We start from the raw sequence: 19,864 nt of genomic DNA on the forward strand, positions 1-19,864 counted from the left end.
AGCGGGGCTGAGCTCCTCGTCCTGAAGGATTTGGTGCGGGGCGAAGCGGGAGGAATCCGGAGCGATGCACAGATGGGTATCCCCCGTACCCCGGGAGGGAATCAATAAACGCGGTGGCCGTGCGTGGGGATGCGGAGGCGCCTGACCCACGGCAGAAAGCAGCCCTCGAGGTGCGGTCGCTCCTGCCGGTCGTCGTTGCTCCATGGGATTTCTTCTGCCTCCCGCGACTGACCTGATGTGGACCGAAGCGTTTCTAACATGAACTTTCTCTCTGGGATCTGGTGGTCTCTTCCCTTGGTCTTGGTCTGGGCGACCCCACCAGTCACCTCCTCATGGTGGTAAGTTGTGCAATTCCAGGAATTTTTATGTGCTCTTGGGGAAGGTGGGGTCGGATTAATTGTAAATTAGGGAGGCGGGGGGGGGGGGGAAGCCTCTCCCTAGCAGGCTCGTACAGCTCGCTGCTGCCAACTGCCCCGGTCCAGAAATCCCGACCTTACAGCCAGCGGGGTCAGACGGTCTCGGCGACTCTCCTTCCACACCCCGTCCCTGCTCCATGGCCTCCTCCTTCGCACAAGCACAGAGCAGCTGCCAGGGCTGAGCGGGGCTTTCGGTAGGGCTGAGGGGCACGGGGGGGGGGGGGGACCCTGCCTGTCCCGGGGAGGGCGGGGGGACAGCGGGCACCCCCCCGGCCGGCGCTGCCAGTGGGGCCGGAGGGAGTGGGAGGAGGGCGGGCTGGAGGGAACACGCCCGCGGGGTGCGGGATGAAGCGCTGCTGCTGGCAGCCCGCCCTCCGCGCCCCGGCGGCTCGGGGAGTTGGCTACAGCGGGGATTTCTTCATTATTATTATTATTATTATTATTATTATTATTATTTATTAATTTTTCCCCTCCCTCCTTCGAAGCCGCTCCTGGCTGAACTGCCGACTGCAAGTGCAAAGGGGCGACAGCCCCGCGGGCAGCGCAGGGCCCCGCTTCAAACCGCACCGGGTCTCGCTGTCCCAAGCGCGGGGCCGTGTAACGGGTTCGGCTGGGAACGGGAAACTGCCCCGCAAACTGGGGACCGCAACCAAGCCCCAGACTGAAAAGTCTTGGCGTGGGAAGAGGAGTTAAACCGCTTCTTATGAACCTGGGGAACACGTTTAACCTTGACACTGGCTGACGCGGGATCAAAGCCTGATTTATCAGACCGAGCGTATTTCAATTAAATTACTATCTGTGTCCATAGCCGTATAAATGTAATTTATTGCGCTGGCTTTTTGTCATGGTGTCTTTTAACTGCCACTTAACTATATATATTTTTTTGGAAGTCACGGCTTTAACGATTTTATGGTCGTATAAAGTAATGAAAATACAAGAAAAAGGACATTTTCTTCTGTTTGATCCCTTCAAAAGACACCTATAGCAGTTTCAGTTTTATAAAAGGTGCCTTTCGAAACATTTCAGGACTAATAGAGACCATCTGGATACAGATGATGATGTAATTTAATTTTTTTCAAGGTTTTTGTGTTTTGGGTTGATTTTTTCTTTTCTTTTCTTTTTCTTTTCTTTTTTTTTTTTTTCCTATAAGTACTACACGGAGCTGTAATAGCGGGGTTTGGGGTTCTCCTAAATGCTTCACGTTATTAAAAAAAACCCACTCAGCATCGGAGACTAATTTAAAAGGATTTCCAGCAAAAAAGGCACAGGCAGCTGCAGCTCTGGATCGACCAGAGGAAGGCTCCTGCTCGCAGACGGGGCGAAGGACCGGACCCCCACCCATCCTCCCTTTTCCCCCTTTCCCCCGCAGCCGGTGCCCGGGGATTTCCGCGGTCCCCCGGCGCTGCCCGCCCTTCCCCTTCCCTCCCGCAGGTACATGGGGGCCGTGGGCTCGTCGCGGGTGATGTGCGACAACGTGCCGGGGCTGGTGAGCCGGCAGCGGCAGCTCTGCCGACGGCACCCCGAGGCCATGCTCTCCATCGGCCGCGGCGTGGCCGCCTGGACGGCCGAGTGCCAGCACCAGTTCCGCCGCCACCGCTGGGACTGCAACGCCCTGGAGCGGGGGCAGCGCCTCCTCGGCCGCGTCCTGCTGCGCAGTGAGTCCCGCGTGGCGCGGCGTGGCGTGGCGTGGGAGGTGCCGCCCCGCGGGTGCGGGCGGGGCGCGCAACCTCCGCCGCCGCCACCGCGCCTTCGGGCTGAAGGGGTGTGTGTGTGTGGGGGGGTAACGGGGCTCCTCGGAGGGGCAAAAGGGGGGATTAGGGACGGTCGGCGCGGGGGCCGGCACCGCCGGGGCGCCGTCGGTGACACCGGGGGAGCAACGGGAGGACGTGTCCCCCCTCCCGCGTCCCTTGTTCTCCGCAAGGGTGAAGCCGCGTTTTATGTTTTGGGGGGGAAAGGAAGGGGGAACGCAAAAGTACGCGAGGGTCCCCCAGCCAGCAGAACAGCATGTACGGTGACGAGAAGTGCTGCTTTGCTTAAAAACCTGTGTTGAAGCAGAAGGACGTGGACGGATGAGGTTCAGAAAGGGGAGGAGGGGGTTGGCATATTAGGGGCTGGCCCTGCAGTTCCCAACTTTTCCATTTTTTTTGGTGTGTAATGGACCCCCAAAGCACAAATTAAGGGCTACAGGGCAACCCAGGTGCCAGAACGCAGGAGTTGGGCAGAGGACTTTCCAGCACAGCCCACCCCCTGTCTAGGGACAGCGGTACTCTGGGGGGTTTGAAAGGGGTAGCCCATGTTCAAACAAGACCCCAGCACGTTGGGATGGCAGATGCCAACCCCTTCCGCAGGCCAGTTCCTGCTGGAGTATTTCCCCAGGGAAGCGCAGCGGCAGGGTGCAGTCCCAGCAGGGCAGTGCTGCCTGCGAGGTGTCCCGTGGCCGGGGGCAGCGCTGCCCTCCAGGCCCTCAGCAGGGGTGCAATAGCCGCTCCCTCAGATCAGGCTCCGGGAGAGAGATGAGCAGGGGTAGGTCTCATAGGGATGAGCGAGGCTTGTGCAGACCCCAGGCAGCTGAGGACCACAATGTGCTTCCCACCCTGAGGGAAGATGGTTAAGCAGGGTGGTGTTGGCACCTAAGTGTAGGATGAAGGCATCTAGTGAGTCTCCAGAAAACTTATATGGTCCTTTTGACTCGAAGAAAGGGCCGAGATCTGTTACTGTGCCAGGATGTCCCTACCCAAGAGATAAATCTGCTGAGATTCTTCTAAACTGCAGCTCTTTTAACCAAACACCACACCTGGGCACACAGCTGTGGTGCACAGCTGGTGGGGCTGGCCCTGCCCTGGCACTTGTGTCCCTGGGATGTCCTCAGCACCATCTGAGACAGCCTCTGCAGGCTGTGAGCAGCGTGGCACCTGCAAGTAGAGGAGGAGGAAAGTACCCTGGGTCAACTGCCCCACCAGTGGGGTTGAGGAGGACAGGAGACGCTGGGCATGATGACCCGAGCAGTGGGATTCATCCGTGGAGCATCATTCGGTGCCAGGCTTCGCTGCTGGTACCCGGTTGGTTCCAGTAACCGGCTTCATGTTCCCTTAGCAATTATTTGTGAGTAACCAGTAACATCACCCATCAGCTGAAGTTTTCGATGAGGTTTCTCTGACATTCAGGAAAACATGTCTGGCAGAACATGGCCTAATTCTGGTGAAGCTATTTCCTAAAAAAAAAGAGTAAAACTGCAGTTTTTCCAAAAGTGAAGTTTTCACTGTCGGCTCAAGGGAGAGAATTAAGGCGTTGGGCTTCCGAGCTCTATGCTGAGCCTTACCAGGCAGTGATTGCGATGGGAAATGTGGCTTGATAGTGCTCAAATTCGAAATGAAATGTTTTTGATTAGTTTAATAAACTCAAATGAAACATTTCTCTTCCAACGACATCCAGTGTTTCTTTTTAAACTGGAAAATTTAATTTGTAAAAGTTTTGATGTTTCTGAATATGTTTTCTTAGAAATTAAGTCTTCAAAAGAGCATGATTTGTAGCAAGCTGTGATATCTCCTGCCTGAATTTGAAGGTGGTGTGGGGAAGGCAGGGTTTGCCCAGTCCTCTTCCAAGCTTCTAGTTGCCATTTGCCAAAGGTTTGCCGAGGTCTAGGGCCCTTCCTGTTTGAAACATCTAGATGCTACTGGAATATAAATACTAAATAATAAGTTATAGAGCGTAATGCTGCCCCTACTATAAAATCACAGGTAACATTCCCTCTTTGGGGTTCTACTTTACTGTGCTAATACTACTTAAGGCTTACAGTTCCTCCCAACAGGGGTTTCCCACTGCTAGTGGCCTTAGGTACTGCACAAAAAACTACTTCTCACTCTTTCCATGCTAAAAAAAACTTTAAAAATATTAAAATATCCCATTGCCATGAAATACAGTTGTACCAATATAAGATAGCTCTGTATTGTAAATTACTACATCTTAAACTTAAGCAATTACTGCATTGAAGTACGTACCCGGTAGCCTGAGAGCAGGCATAGCCTAGAAATACAGATAATCTTTGGTATAATGAAATATCTTCGTTAAGAGAAGGGAAAACTGCCTGCACAGCTGGCGTGTAGAAGTCACAGCTGCCAGGCCAAATCCTGCCTCAAGCATGACACAAGCAGTGCCATTGATTTAATGGAACTTGTTTGTGTGGATTACGGTTACCAGGCTTGGTTCTAAGCAGAAGACCTAAATTTAACTTATTTGCAGAAACTAACACCCAAGACTTCTCCCTACCACCTTTTAAGCAATTTTTTCTGAGTGCTTCAGAAGAGGAAAAGCTGGTTTCTAGAGCTATTTGCAGTATTTTGCAATGTACATGTTGTTCCGCTGTCCCTATTTAATAATTTCTTAAACCTATCTCTGAGATAGCACTTCATATATTTTCCTAAATCGATGAAACACGATAGAAATAGCAGCTGTCCGATTCACGTATCTGTACGGAACAACTGATCCGTGAAGGTATATTAATCAATATCAGAAGCACGCGTTTAATGTTTTCCAACTCTAACACTATATTGATGAGCTTTTACCAGGGAGGGGTCCAAGTTTAAGCCATGACTAATTCTGGCTCCAGGGAATGTGTGATTTCAGCCCAGTTTTATCTTTTGCTCAGCAAAAAAAAGTCCAGGCTGAATGGCTGGAGTTAGGATAGCCGCTCAAGCTAATTATAACTACCCCAACGATTTTTAAAGCGACTTTTTGTTTGTTTGTTTCAGGTAGTCGGGAATCTGCTTTTGTACATGCCATCTCCTCCGCTGGAGTGGTTTTTGCCATCACCAGGGCATGTAGCCAAGGGGAGCTGAAATCCTGCTCCTGCGATCCCAAGAAGAAAGGCTCTGCCAGGGACAGCAAGGGCCATTTTGACTGGGGGGGCTGCAGCGACAACATCGACTACGGCATTAAATTTGCCAGAGCCTTCGTAGATGCCAAAGAACGGAAAGGAAAAGATGCAAGAGCGCTGATGAACCTTCACAACAACAGAGCCGGGAGGAAGGTGGGTGTCCATCCAACTGATGCCTGGAGATGTTCTCTGTGAGCTCTGGCGGGTCTGGGGCAGGTAACGGATGGCCCTTGCTGACTGGTCTCCGCGGTTAGGAAGAAGTGCGGGATGAGCAGGAGCCTGAGAGGCTGTTTCTGTCTCCTTTGGAGGTTTGGGGTGGTAGGGATCTCCAAACAGGCTGAGCGCAACTGCTGAACAGTGCTCCCGTCGGAGTCAGTTCAGTGGCTCCGTGTGTGGGAAGTTGAGCCCGAGCCCAAGGCGTTGCAGGATCGGTTTGGATGGAGGTTTTGTTTTGAGCCTAATCTTTATATATGGAGGAGTTTTACTTTTGGTTAATACAGAACAGAAATTCCTAAGGGAGGCCGAAGACCACACTGAAGATCAGGCTTGACTATTAAAGAGCAAATTCAGAATAGCATTGGAGAAAAAAAACAAACCCATCCTGTCCATTCCTGTATGTACACGGTAAACCGAAACACAGAATGAGCAGAGAGAAAATACAGTTACTTCACTTTTTAAGAAAATAAATCCAAAGTACATGTCCCTCCAAAAGGCGTGGGCTTTGGGGTATGACCTGCTCTAAGCAACCCCCTTTTCTAAATGTTGTATGAAAATACCATTCCCCAATTTCAACAAAAAGAGGCTTTGCTTTTTTATTGTAGGTGAGTAGAAGGAGTAGTTGCCAGGCTTATTGCCCGCTGCTGGTGCAAGGGCTAAGGAATACGTGCCCCAACATTTTGTGGTGGTAGCTATAAATAGCAAGAAGAGTGCATGAAACTGGAATACACCATTTCATTACTCGAAACGTATTCAAAAGTTGCTGCCTCCACGGCATCTGAAATAATACAAAAGAATATTTTTCAGTGCTAGACCAGGCACTTCTAAAACGATTCGTAGAGCCTTCTTGTTTCTTGTCTTTGGTTTTCCTTAACGTATATTCAGTACGAAGTAAATTGTTCGTATTATGATCTTTTTGTATTAAAAAGTTCCTTTCATAAACTGTAAAATTGTTCTGTATTCACTAGCTCTTGGTAGAGGAAAAGATCCAATTTTAATGAATTGTACTGCAAGTAGATGTTTTTTTCTGATAAATGTTTCTACTTCAACATCTTTCCTCCACCTGTTTATTACTGACAGGTGTAATTAATATGTAATATAGACAGATGAGGCTATTCAGATCAGTGATACGCATATGTGATGCTATGGCTGTATTTATATTCCTGTCCAAAAGCAACTGCAGTCTACAACACAAGCAAAGACGTTGTAGGGATGAATTAGCTCCATGCTGGGAAGTGCTTTCTGAAATAGTTGAGTATCTTAGTAAGTTTAGAAATATATGTATATGCCAAATAATAAGACAGTATAGGTAAGCAGATAGTTTTTGTTTTGTTTTGTGTTTTTTTTTTTTAGAAAAAAGATAAAGAGGCGTTAATAAATGTATTTGATTCAAAATAATCAACATGTTCTCATATGCTTTAGGAGCTGCTTTATAGAAAGAGATGCTGATTTTTTTATCCCCAGTGCAACAGTGTACGTTTAGTTTTGCAGGGAAATCGCTACCTCAGCCCACCCACAAGCCTGGCACTGGGATCTGGATAAGCCCAGATGTGCCCTTGGCTTTTTCTCACCCCGAAAAGGGGATGCCTGTGTTGACAGGTTTCTTTTAACACTAGGCTATTACGATTTTACTAATTTATAAATACATTATATAAGTATTTATAATAATCCCATATGAATCATATGAAGTAATATGCTGTGTACCAGTCCAGGAACATCATTGAAAAAAAACCCCAACCCAAGTCCTGCATCCCTATGTGCAGCTTCTGCTCTTCCATGTCTCACTCCAGCAAGTTGTTTTAAGCAAACGAGTAGTTTAACTTATTTCTACTCAGGTAATTAAAACCAAGCATCTGCTTAAATCCCTTTCTGAGCAGAATCCCAGTTTTGTGATAGCACCATTGGCAACAAATTGGGGCTGTGGGAATGTCAGTGACTTCTTTGAAGCAGTCAAATCCTTTACCAGTTGGAAAGAAAGAAAATTAGAAGTACTTTGGTTTTATAACACATTCTCACATTATTACTAAGTGCTTGACTGAAAAATGCTCCCCGCTGTGCGTCAGTCTCACTCCTAATCATGGAGCTTTCCTCTCCCTTACCTTCCTCCCACGATGCCGTTCCTGTTGTACAAACTCTAAAATGTTCATATTTCACAAACCCTTAAGGCATAGTATCTATAGACCAAATATCCGTATCTTCAGAATTAGGAATTCATTATTTATTGTATATGAACCCATCTGTTGTTCTCCAACACCATACTGATAGCTTAAATGTCTGAGACGAAGCTGAAATGGCTTTAATGCTATTCAGTCATTAAATTAATGATGAGGGTGATCTCTCCAGCACAAGGTAGTGAAGGTCCTATTCCAAAATGTTTGTTAAAAGGTTTATAAGGTTTTATTTTAAAAATAGCATAGATCTGATGCCTAGCCCAGGTAAGATACTTTGCACGGTTTCTGCAAAATTATTTTAATATGAAATGCCCGTGAATTTCTAGGCAATATTTGAAAGACTATTCAGGGCAAAGGGCAACTTCATGGAGGTGAGCTAGAGAGGGTCGGTATGGCGATGCTGGAATGATGGGGAAACGGGGTACTTGGCCTACCAAGGGGCTGAGTGATTCTGTCCACTTCCCAGATCGTTTCCTACTGTCCAGTCTGTGTCCCAGCGTTATGGACCATCCCAGTCCTCGGGGTTGACTGGCAGGAGCAGGGAAGGGAAGCCCACCAGCCAGAGGATTGTGTGTACGGTTGAGTCAAGCAACCAGAGCAGACCAACCATGTGGGGATGACTTGATGCTACCAGTGGGTGTCACTACAGACCGTGACTTGGAGACCCACTGCAAGTCTGGCATTACAGCATGAATGGAAAAGAGCTGAGAAGCATAAATTACAGTTTGTTTTACCTGTGTGTATTTTACTGCGTTTCTAAACAGGCCGTGAAGCGGTTTTTGAAACAGGAGTGCAAATGTCACGGTGTGAGTGGATCGTGCACTCTAAGGACCTGTTGGCTGGCCATGGCAGACTTTAGGAAAACAGGAGATTATCTGTGGAAGAAATACAATGGAGCGATTCAGGTGGTCATGAATCAAGATGGCACGGGTTTCACTGTGGCTAATAAGAGATTTAAGAAGCCAACTAAGAATGACCTGGTATACTTTGAAAGCTCTCCAGACTACTGTATCAGGGACAGGGATGTAGGTAAGCCTCTATCATTACACATGAATGGTTTTATTTCAGACATTTGTACCTTGAAGGTCAAAAATTATCTTTATTATTGAGTGTGTGTGTATATATATATATATATTTTTTTTCTATATAAATCCATGCATGTAACCAGAAGGAAACGGACAGGAAGGTGTTTTGGAAGGACAGGTCTATACTAGAACAATAGCTCATCGATGTCCCTAGGTGTAGGACAGCCAGTTATTCTAACATAATTCAGCAGTTTCTTCCAGGTGCTGTGGAGCCCTGGAGACTCCGCAAGGCAAAAGCTGCTTTTAGAACTAGTTTTGAGTTACGGTCTGGAGGCAGGTCTGTACTGTACACAGCCTCATACGTGCTTGTATCACACAGCTTGCTCCAGAGCTGCCAAATCTAACTACAGCAGCCCCAAGTCCCGTGATGTCCCTATGATACCACCTCCTGTTGCTTCGCTTCTCTTCCATATTGCTATACTGCTGCTGCAGACTCCCAAGAGACCAGTGTCCTCCTTTATTGGCACATTCCCCGCAGCTCACTGTGGATGGAGGTAGCCCTAGAACACACCTCTCCCCATTGGTAATGTAGGAGGTACAGCAGCTTGGTGCAAACCATGCTTGCACCAGTCAACACTGGCTGCCCAGAGAGGTTGTGGAGTCTCCCACGCTGGAGACATTGAAAACCCGCCTGGACACCATCCTTTGGAGCCTGCTGTAGGTGACCCTGCTCTGGCAGGGTGGTTGGACTAGATGATCTCCAGAGGTCCCTTCCAACCCTGACCATTCTGTGGTTCTGTGAACACAGCTGTCGGTACCGTGGTGCAAGGCAGCCGGAGGACGTGCAGGTGGGTGAAAGAATAGAGGTTGGTGGGACACAGCCCACTGCATCGAGTGACACAGCTGCTTATTCCTCTTTACGAGACAGTGTTGGCTCCGTCCATGGTAACCATCACATTTTCGGAAGAGTCCTGCCAGCCCCAGTGGGAAGAGGTGAAGTTTCAGGGCTGCTATTAACAGTGAATTTTCCTGCTCTCGGAGATTTCGGTAGAGACACTTAACAGCGTTAGAGGATTCGAGGCATTGCCAGGCAACAGGAATCCTGCTAACGGTTCCTGACCTGTGTATAGTATTTCCTGATGTGGCAATTAAAAACTAGCAACTAGAAAAACAGAAATTTGGAAAAGAGAGCCAGAGTGAGTAATGTATGAAAGATGTTGTGGAACTAATTAATAGGTTGTATAATGTACCAGATTGCACCCGATATGACATATCCGTAAGTATCTGGATAGCAATGCAGCTCGACTCTTTTTGGCACCGCTGCCTATTTACAATCCAAGTTTACTTGGAGTGAGCATTGCAAAACAACTGTACTTAAATAAGAACAATATGTGAAATCCTGGTCGTGTACTATTGACTTCGGGGAACCCAGAATTTCATCCAGTACGCTTATGTTGTATGGTGTTACTGGTTAGTTGAGTAGTCAAGGTAATTTTAAATGTTACTTATGGCTTTCGTAGGTGATACTTATTACCTGCACAAACACATATTGTTCCTTGAATAGTGACTGATACGGTAAAGTCTAATACTTTAATCCAAGTGAATAAATGGGCATTTTGTGGCATTGTGCAGAGTCTGACTTTGCAGACTAGCATTTATTCAAAACTTTGTTCCTTGAAGTTGCCTCATTCATGCTAAAAACCCTGATTTCATTCTCCCCAAAAAGAAGACCTCTTCTCTGCGCGACCCATTTCTGTGTCAAAAAGCTATTTGATAGTCTCATCTGTTGGTCTTGTTATGGTGGAGGAGAGTGGGCACTTTTTTCCTGCGGTGTGTTACGTGTGCTTGCTTGGTGCTGTCAAGCCTGCCCAGAGATGGCAGAGTCTAACACATGCTTTGGCTCAGCTCAAGATAAGGCTGTGGATGAGGCGGTGTTTCTCTGCCACCCAAAATTCAGAGAATGTGGTTGTTTGGAAGAGCACAGTTTTGGCAAGCTGCAGTAAACCTTTAATGGGCTGCCCTGCTGCTCGTGTGGAGCAGAGAAAGAATTGGACAAACAAGAACTGATCTGACTTTGAGACAGGTAATTTCAGCAGCTGAGCAGCATTTTTATTTTATTCCCTTTGGTTTGCCCTGTTGAGCGCTCTGGAGCGTCCGCCCTGTTAAATGACTGGAAATGAAATGAGACTATGGAAGCCTGAGGTTTGAAATAGGTGAGGAGCACCTCGGCGTCGGCTAAATGTGATACCACAGCACTTTAGGATGTCCTTGAATACAATTCTGCTTTTCATTCTCCACGGAATTCAAGCAATTTAGTGCTACAGGAAAAAAAAAAAAGAAAAAAAAAAAAAGAGTATCTGGAGATTAGTTAGTATTGGGACTGAATGACGGATTCCCAGAGCAAACCTTATGAAGCCTCAGGGCTTGACCAGGAGACAGCTTCACAAACTGTAAAACCACCAAACCCACATCCTCTGTGGCTTGGGTGTGTTAACACACACCAACCGGTAAACTAAAGGTGCTGCGGTAAAGGTGATGCGGTAGCATCAGTGGTCCATCCAAAAAAACATATACCTCACTCGTCTTCTGCCATCGGAGCTTTCAGCGTTGGCACTTCTCACTGGTGGTGGGCAGCCACCAGAGGGTGCTGGGACTGAATACACCCCATTGGGACTGGCAGTCTGTCTGGGGGATGCAGCTGGACATACATACATGGATCACCCCTACAACGTGATAAATATGATATTATTATTTTTTTTTTCCTAGAAGCAAAAGAGGATTCATTGATTTTGGGAGAGATATAATATGTGCAAATCATTAGTAGCAACTCAATAGCCAGAGAACATAATAGCTCAACCACCTCTCGTTGAACATTAAGTTTTCACGACTTTTAGAAAAGAACCAAAGGAAGATTTTTCAGAAGTGTTCAGAATTCACTTAACTCTGCTCACATGGATGCTGAAATAATTTTTACTCACAATTTTGTACTCAGAATTTGATAGAAACAGAGGTAGGACATCCCAGAGGGCTTTTGAAAATCTTGTCACGAACTTACAAATTTTGCCACACTTTGCCTGGTCGTCCCTTGTATTATCATAAATTTCCAGTTCCCAAAACCAATCTGAGTATACGCAGGACTGCACAGGGATTCACCTGTTAGAAATGCTCAGGCTGTGAAGGGAAATAAAGTGACAGCTACACAAGTGGCAGTCCCGCTGTTCACCTCCGAAATGCTTTAAAAAAACCCCAACCTCTTGCTTGTCTGCTTATAAGTTTCTGTTAGAATCATTTTAAGTTTTAAAAGAGCATAATTTGACCATCCACGCAGGCTTGGTTGTTTGAAAGCTGTTGCAAGTTTATGATGTTTTGAACGTACCGGTGGACAAGCAGAGACTACTTTAGGAATAAACATAGGAGCAGCCGTAGCGTGGGCATCACCAGCTTGCTGGCCGAGCCCTCGTTACGGGCTGTTGTTCATAGAGACTATTAAAGCAGCGTAACATCTTCCTGCAAAAGAAAGCATTTTAGAACGGGTTTATTAAAAATTAATTTGTACAGAGCAACCAAAAAAAACTTAGGCAGTGTTTGGGTGAAGCTTCTTCCTGCATGGAGACCCCCACCAAAGTGTGTAGAGCAAGTGAGATCAGCTACGCATGGTGAGGTGGTGCCTGTGGAGCGGAGAGGTTGTGTCTCCAAGCATGGACACCAAGGTGGAGGTGGTGGGCGAGTGACAGGATGGCATTGGTGAGCACGTGTTGACTGTTTGTGACTGCTCTGGTGGCAACAAGGCTTCAGCTGTGTGAAGGTGGTGGTGGAGCAAAGAGGTAGATTGTGTCTCTGTGCAGGTGGTCTCAGGCTGCTGCAGCAGTCCCTCAGGACCTGCTGCAAACCCCTGTGCCATGTGCTTCAAGTTATCTGTAGGTTTCTCCCAACACTCACATGGTCCTGCTTTGGGCACTGTCATAGCCAGTGTCGCTGCCTCTGCCTGTGCATAGGGTGTGGGTTGCGTACCTGGATTGTGGTGGCCATCTCAACAGGCAGGTGGTCTTCAACAGGCAGACAAGGTGCTGTGGCTGTGTCTGAGGACCCTCCACACGTGGTGTCCCACTGGGAAGCACTGTGGAGATGCATGCACAGTGCCACGGGCAGCCCCCTGGAGCTGCGCGTTGGGTGACAAACCACATGCTCGAGATGACCTGCTTCGAGTCCTCCACAGGATAATTTTTCTGTTAATTTATTTCCCTTGCTGCCCCACATAAGCCATTTTCTGCATTTTTGAGATTAATGAGGCCAAGTCCAGAGTGAAAGAAAAACATGAACTTAAAGTATAGCCTGCAAAGTATTGGTGTTGGGCAAGATGTGTTAGTACTTGAGGTATGTAACCCATGGAGGGAAACCAACCCTCATCTATGTCAAAACCTTCTCACTGAGGTTAGCCGCATACAGGCAGTCCCTCTGCGACTCCTTGGCCCGTATCTCCCCATTTATGCATTGCAAACATGTTGGGTGCAGTCCCAGCCCTGCTCAAGCTGACGGTGGAGCTTGTGATGACTACCATCAGAGCAGCTCTTCTCCAAGCACCGTCCGGAAGGGAGCAGCACAATCGCCCCAGGAGCCTCTGGGAGCTGAGAGGTTATGACAGCTATCAGTGGCTCTGGAAATTAAAGCGAGACACATCTTTACTCTAAACTCAATCTGGATAAGCTGCTTTTATCAGCACGTTGCTGTCTCTTCGTTGCCGGCCTGGGAAATCCCAGCCCTTCCGAGACAAGGCTGCCTCCGGTGTGTGCTGCTTGTGCTCTCCAGCCCTGCTGTACTGGGGTGTTGTGCGCAGGGTCCACGTGAATCTTTCTTGATTTAGTGAGTAGCTTCTGAGCTACTTTTCTGTATTTCCTTTTTTTTTTTTTTTTTTTTTTAAAAACCCAAATTCTTGTGTAGAAACTAGTTTATTGTTGTTGGGGATTTCACTGCCTCCTATTTTTTTTGTTAGGTGAAAGTCAAGCAATGAGCTTTATTGCTTGAAGCCAGATTTTTAATCAGTAGAAACAGAAGGGAAATTCTCACATTATAAAGGAATAAATTCATTTTATTGCTTTAGGAATGGGAAAAAATATTTTTCAATTTACCCTGTGTTTGCTTAAGAAAACAACTGTGCACACCAAGAAGAAAGAGTTTGATGTACGGACCGTAAAGTTGGCAGTGTTAAAAGCTGTGGATGTTTTGGCAGGTATAATGTTGTGTGTCGGCATGGCAATTCCAAAACTTGAACTGAAAACAAAGAGGTCGCATGAAAACCTTTTGCAAGTTAGAACACACTCCTGCCTCTTAAGTGATGAGGAGGTGCATTAGCCGGCAAAGCTCAGAAAACTCCACCTTAATTTTGTTTAGTGTCTTCTGTTGTCTTCATCACCCGGGTACGCGAGTGCCCACCAAGGAACGCAGCACCTTGCCTGGCTGCTCGCTGACAGTTATTCCTCATTTTCCTTCTCATGAGAGAAGCCGCAGAGATCCAGAAGATGCTGTTTGAACTTTTGAAAACCATTGATTCTGCTCAGAAACTAAGCCTTTACATCAGCCTGTTCTCTCTTTCATCATTTCCGTGGATAATCTAGTCTCCTCTCCTAGTGGTGTAGTCAATGTTGATGTGTTACGGGCAGTATCAGATGATACCGGCTTCTGGCTAGCTGTTAGGAGACGAAATAATTTTGGTTTTGAAGTCAGTGGCAAAACTCCCATTGAAACCAAGGGCCGTATCCCGCTCAGGTTCTCCTTTGCTGCTGTGCAGTTTCCCTCAACATCTGGAAACAAGAACTTTGGAGTTGGAAACTAACCTGTGCCTTGGCTGAGGAATGTGGTCAGACGTTCCTGGAGCAGCTCCTGCACCTCATCACAGGCGGGTGCGATAGCCTGCGCTTGTCCTCATGTGGAGGGGGACGTGGGGTCTTCCTTCCACCCCAGGAGCCCGGTGGCATGGCCCTGCTCTGCTCCCGGTCAGGAGATGCTCTGAGGTGGAGAGTGGCTTTGCTTTGCCTCCGTTGGAGGAGTGACACCTGGCTGGCTGCCACGCGATGGTGGCACGGCGAAGGCTATCGAGTGTCCACCTTGTTTCACACAAACCACAATCAGAAAGCAAAGCACCAAAACCACCAAGCGGTTTGAAATGTACCCCAAATCGTGGTTGTTGGAGATTGTTGTCCTTGGTGTGCTGCGTTGGGCAGCCCAGGCACTCCGGGACTTGGGGGCTGCGCCCCGTCAGCGGGGTAAAGCAGCACCCAGAGGCAGGGAGGAGTGGGGGAGCCTGTGCAGGGAGGTAAGCAGGAATTCACACCGAATTCCAAACGCAGGACATGAATCATGCGAGTTGCAAGCTTGGCCTTTGTACCTTTTTTTTTTTGTCTGAGCAGAGAGGGCAGGACAGGCCCCTACAAAAGCGGTTATTCAGTTGTATTTTGCACGATCTGGGATGCGACGGGTATTGCCGTGGGCTGACACAAGCACCAGCACTTACTTTGGGGCGTCCCAGCTGTTTGCACAGCGTCGTGGATGGGGGAGAAAGCGGCAGCCGGGAAGCAGGGATTGGTTCGCTTTCCTATGGGACCGCAGTCAGATCAAGTAGCTGTGTGTCCTCCTGAGCCCTTGTCCCTGCCTAGATCAGGGGCACCAGGGGCCACTGGAAGTCTCTGTCGCTCAGTGTGGAGCTATTCCTGGAAAAAGGATCTGGGAAAGGCCTTTTGGCATCACTGCTTTGCCCTGGTGCAGTTGGCCTTGCAGGGAGAGCTGCGTGGCAGAGGGCTTACTAGGGGTGGTGTGACCCATCCAGGTCATTGCTGGTGGGACCTCTTCTCCTCCTCCTCCCCAGGATGCCCTGAATGGGATGGGATTCAGGTGCAGTCACTGGCTGCGGGGACAGACCAGGAGTTGCTGCCAGTTCCTGATGCAGGGTATGCCCGAGGCAACATGTCACTGTTTTTTACATCAATGTGAGGTGCTCTGCAAATAGCAGAGTTGTCCTGGTTTGAGGACTTTAAAGTGTTGTTCAGCTGCCTCCCCAAGGATGCTGCACAGAGTGCTGGTCCATGGGCAGCAGGATGAGCAGGCTCGAACCCTGAGGAGGTCTGGGATTTATCAGGCTGCAGTTGCAGGAGCCCATCACTGGCTCTGTTCAGCCTGTCTTCTCCTCCCTCTGCCTTTTCACTCTCGGGTGGCTCAGCAGGTCTCTGCTTGGTCAGTGCCACAGCACCTTTGTAGCCTAGGACCCCTGAGCCAGGGCCGGTGTCTCTGCTGTCGCCAGCCGTGGGCACCCGCTGAGCCCAGGGGGCAGGCAGCCACTCAGCACCCTTCTGCTCTGCTCCCAGAAGACGCGGACCAGCGATTTGATATTGAAGCTTTCCAGGTGTATATTTCCACCTCTGGCCCAATGAATATTTAAATAAATACAGGAATATAGGCTATGGGAGAGAAGGCTGAGATGACTTGTAGGGACTTCTTGGGTGGTGAGACACTGGCACAGGTTGCCCAGAGAAGTTGTGGGTGTCCCAGCCCTGGAGGTGTTCAAGGCCAGGCTGGATGGGGCTTTGAGCAACCTGGTCTAGTGGGAGGTGTCCCTGCCCATGGCAGGGGGGTTGGAACGAGAATCTGTAAGGTCCCTTCCAACCTAAACCGTTCTATGATTCTACAACTGAAACACTCCTCTGGGGCAGCAGTTGAAGCCTATTCTGCCTTAGATGCAAGAAGAACAAAATTTCCCCCACTGTGGCTAAATTGTGTGTCAGTCACATGTCAAACCGCAGTCTGAGAAGATGACTTTACTCAAGTGCCTGAGACCACTCAGTGCCTCAGTGTCTGGGCCAAGACCCAAAAAAGACATGAAGTCTCCCTGATGCTGGGGACGGTAGGGGATGGAGGAACAAGGAATACTTGTACATTGTGAAGTGCTGAATACAGCCGTGGTGGTATGTACAACCATACATACACCATAGGGGGAAAAAAAAAGAGAATTATGCAGCTTAGTTTTTTCATAATTACAGGGTAATACAGCTTAAGTTTTATTAATGAAGATTGGTTTGCTAATTTGAATTAATGTCCGCATGCTTTTTTTTTTTCTTTAAGAAGGTAAACTGTCCGTGTTTGATGTACACCTGTGCATACACTTTATAAAATGTTTCCGTAATGTTTAATTTAATGGCCACAGTCAATAGTTAGGGAATCTCATTTTGGCCAAGAACAGAAGAATGGAGCTATAATCGGGTCTAGGGAAAATGCCAGAACAATGTTCATCTCATGGCTATACCTGAAATTGATTTATAATAGCAGTACATAAGAAATTAGGTGAAGCAATGAGTATTCATGAAGTTTCCAGATTGATGATAATAATGTGTCAACAGCTCTAGTGTAGATCCTGAAGTGTACTCTAACATAAGTTGGTATGAGATGAGCAGCAGCGCCTATGTGGCACAGTAACTGGGCTAAAACATGCCTTAAAGAGCCATTTTGTGCCACGTGGAGACGGGAAGAGGCATTTTGGCCACTCCAGAGAGATTTTAAGAACAGGAAGAGGTGGGGGGGTGTTCCCTTGCCCATCCTTTTGTCCACATCAGGCTGCTATTTAGTTTCTTCTAACCTCTGCCAAGAAAGAGGAGAAGAACCCTTTGTGCTTACCCTGCAGAGATGAGAGGTGGCACAGAGCAGCCACTCTTCAGCTGCCATCTGAACTGGTGGGCCCAGGGGCTGTGGGTGGACGCTGCAGGGATGCCAAGCAGTTGGGGTGCTTCTACGCTCGCTCCTGCAAAGACTTCGACCACTGGCAGCACCGTTACTCTGCCCATCGTGTCCCTTGGAGCCACCCAATTTAGCAATATTCTCATTCCCAGCCCTCCCCTGCCCACCCACAGCTCCTCTGCAGAGCCCACGAGCTCCCAAGCACCGGTGGGGTGCTCCTCCCGGGCACCCCATTTCACACAGCCCGGAGGGACTGGACGCAGGGGGCAGGAGGGGGCTGCACGGCTGCCCCGGGGAGGGAATTTGCTCCCTGGAGAGGAAAGAGGTGCTACAGAAAGATGAAGGAAAGCACGATGATACGAAAAGAATCGGGGAGAGCCTTGAAGTATTTGGTCCATTTTACTCCTTCTCATCTCCAAAGCAGATTTCCAGGATAAATTTGAGTATTTGTGCGAAATGTTACCCCATTATAGGCAATTTTTCTGGCTTGATATTGAACCCCAGGTTATATGATGTTGAAGGATCTAATACATTGCAAATTGTATTTCCTATACCTGTTTTCATGTGCTTTCTGTCCTTCCTTAAAATCCACCTCCTGACCTTTCCTGCGTTTCCTTCGCAGGGTCCCTCGGGACAGCCGGTCGGGTGTGTAACCAGACCTCCCGCGGCATGGACAGCTGTGAAGTGATGTGCTGCGGGAGAGGCTACGACACCTCCCGTGTCAGCAGAATGACAAAATGCGAGTGCAAATTCCACTGGTGTTGTGCTGTGCGCTGCCAGGACTGCCTAGAAGTGGTTGATATTCACACCTGCAAAGCACCGAAGAGCGCTGGCTGGATCTCCCGGACATGATGTACCAGGCTACTGATGCTTGAGGACCACAGCCTTTGCCCTTCCTGCTCCATGCAGGGAATGTGTCCGAGGCCTCCTCTACTTTTACACCATTTTTGCCTTTGTCTTTCATTGCACGGGAGCTGCTGAATAATTAATACAAACTCTGCAGGATTCACTTCCCACTTCTGCATGGCGGCGTTGCTGCAGAGTTGGCTGTGCATAAACTGATGCAACTCTGGAAGGACGTACTTCTGCCGGGACTCTTCCAACCACCACGCAACTCTCCTCCAGACTCCTTGCGGCAAGTTATTCCTGCCATCAGGAACGCAGCAAGACGCAAAGATGAGGCATTTCTAACAAGACCACCACCACCTGTGTGAGCTGATCTTGCTCAAACGTCTTCCAAAGGATCTTGTGCTGGTCACAGTGGTGCCCTGGATACTGAAGTGCCCGGGAGCTTGAGCACCAGCTGGTGGTTGCTCCATGACAGAGTGAAACTCTTTATGGGAGGGATGTTTGTCCATCCCTGGTGGACTGGAGTTTGCAGTGGGGTGGCCCAGCTGCCATCTCGTGTGTCGTCCAGGGCCACCCTGGCTGCCATTAGCACCCTGTGGCTTCCCATGGGGTGGAAATAGGGCCCATGGCGAAACGCGAAGGAAGCTGTAGGAAATATATTCAGCCACAACATTTTCATAAACTATTAAAGAGTCAAAGCAAATGTCAGTTATATATTTGTGAAAAGTTGCCTTAAAAGCTTTTAAAAGGTCATTAATACTAACTGCTGAGTTTTTTTGTGATCTGAAGGATCGAAGAGATTTGTTTCTCAGCCCAGTGAGAGCTCGGTATAGGACATTCAACCACCTGAGGATAAGGTTTCCTATTTTTCATTTACTGACTAAACAGAAAAACATTTGCAGAAAGCTGATGGAGAAGGAAATACCTTGCCTCAGTAATGACTTGGTTTCTAAAGAATTTAACAACTTCTATGTTCTTTTAAATTTAATAAATCTATTAAATGTGTTCAGAATGGCACTTTCCATTCAGATGGGGACTTCCAAATGAACTTTTCTCTGAATACTTTCTGCAAAAACTTACGCCTGTGATTAAGGCTGCGTTGGCCATTGATGGAGGCAGTTACAGGTTGTGCCAGGTCCATATGCTGGGCTGGGACCAGCACAAACCCACAGAGCGCTGGAAAGACGTGCAGGCTCATGAGGCTTAGAAATCCCAGTCTCAACGGGAGAGGAGCTGGGTCAGAGAGGGACCAGTCCTCTGTCCTCAGAGCAGAGAGCAGCAAAAGACGAGAGATGGGTCCTGTGCCGGTAGGTCTAATAAGGCTGTGGAAAAGCACCCATGAAGGGCAGAGACAGGCAAAAAGTAATGAAAAAAAAAAAAAAACAAAACCAACAAAAACCAAGTAGGAAAAGGAGGCTGAACGGGTGATAAAACATATTGTCGATGTAGGTAAAATTTCCATATGAAAATAAGAAAGACTGGAGGAACCCCCCCCAGCAGGTACAAACAGTGCATGAAAAAGTAATATAGCATACCATGGCAATAAAGTGAGTATGCTGGTTATTTATTTATTTTTTTTTTTTTAAAGAATATTTA

At 48.0% G+C, this 19,864-nt stretch overlaps 1 protein-coding gene across 1 annotated transcript; it reads left to right on the forward strand.

Annotated features, from left to right (window-relative positions):
* Window positions 1-244: 244 nt before the first annotated feature.
* On the forward strand, window positions 245-18,271 carry WNT2 (Wnt family member 2; the record flags this gene model as incomplete). The annotated part of the gene is made up of 5 exons (XM_082494212.1): window positions 245-338; window positions 1,848-2,071; window positions 5,165-5,442; window positions 8,441-8,705; window positions 18,042-18,271. The coding sequence occupies exons 1-5, from the start codon at window positions 259-261 to the stop codon at window positions 18,269-18,271; spliced, it is 1,077 nt and encodes a 358-aa protein (XP_082350338.1). The 5' UTR covers window positions 245-258.
* Window positions 18,272-19,864: the final 1,593 nt, after the last annotated feature.

The sequence above is a fragment of the Vanellus vanellus genome (genome assembly GCF_965231255.1).
Source record: "Vanellus vanellus genome assembly, chromosome: 1".
Lineage (NCBI taxonomy): Eukaryota > Metazoa > Chordata > Aves > Charadriiformes > Charadriidae > Vanellus > Vanellus vanellus.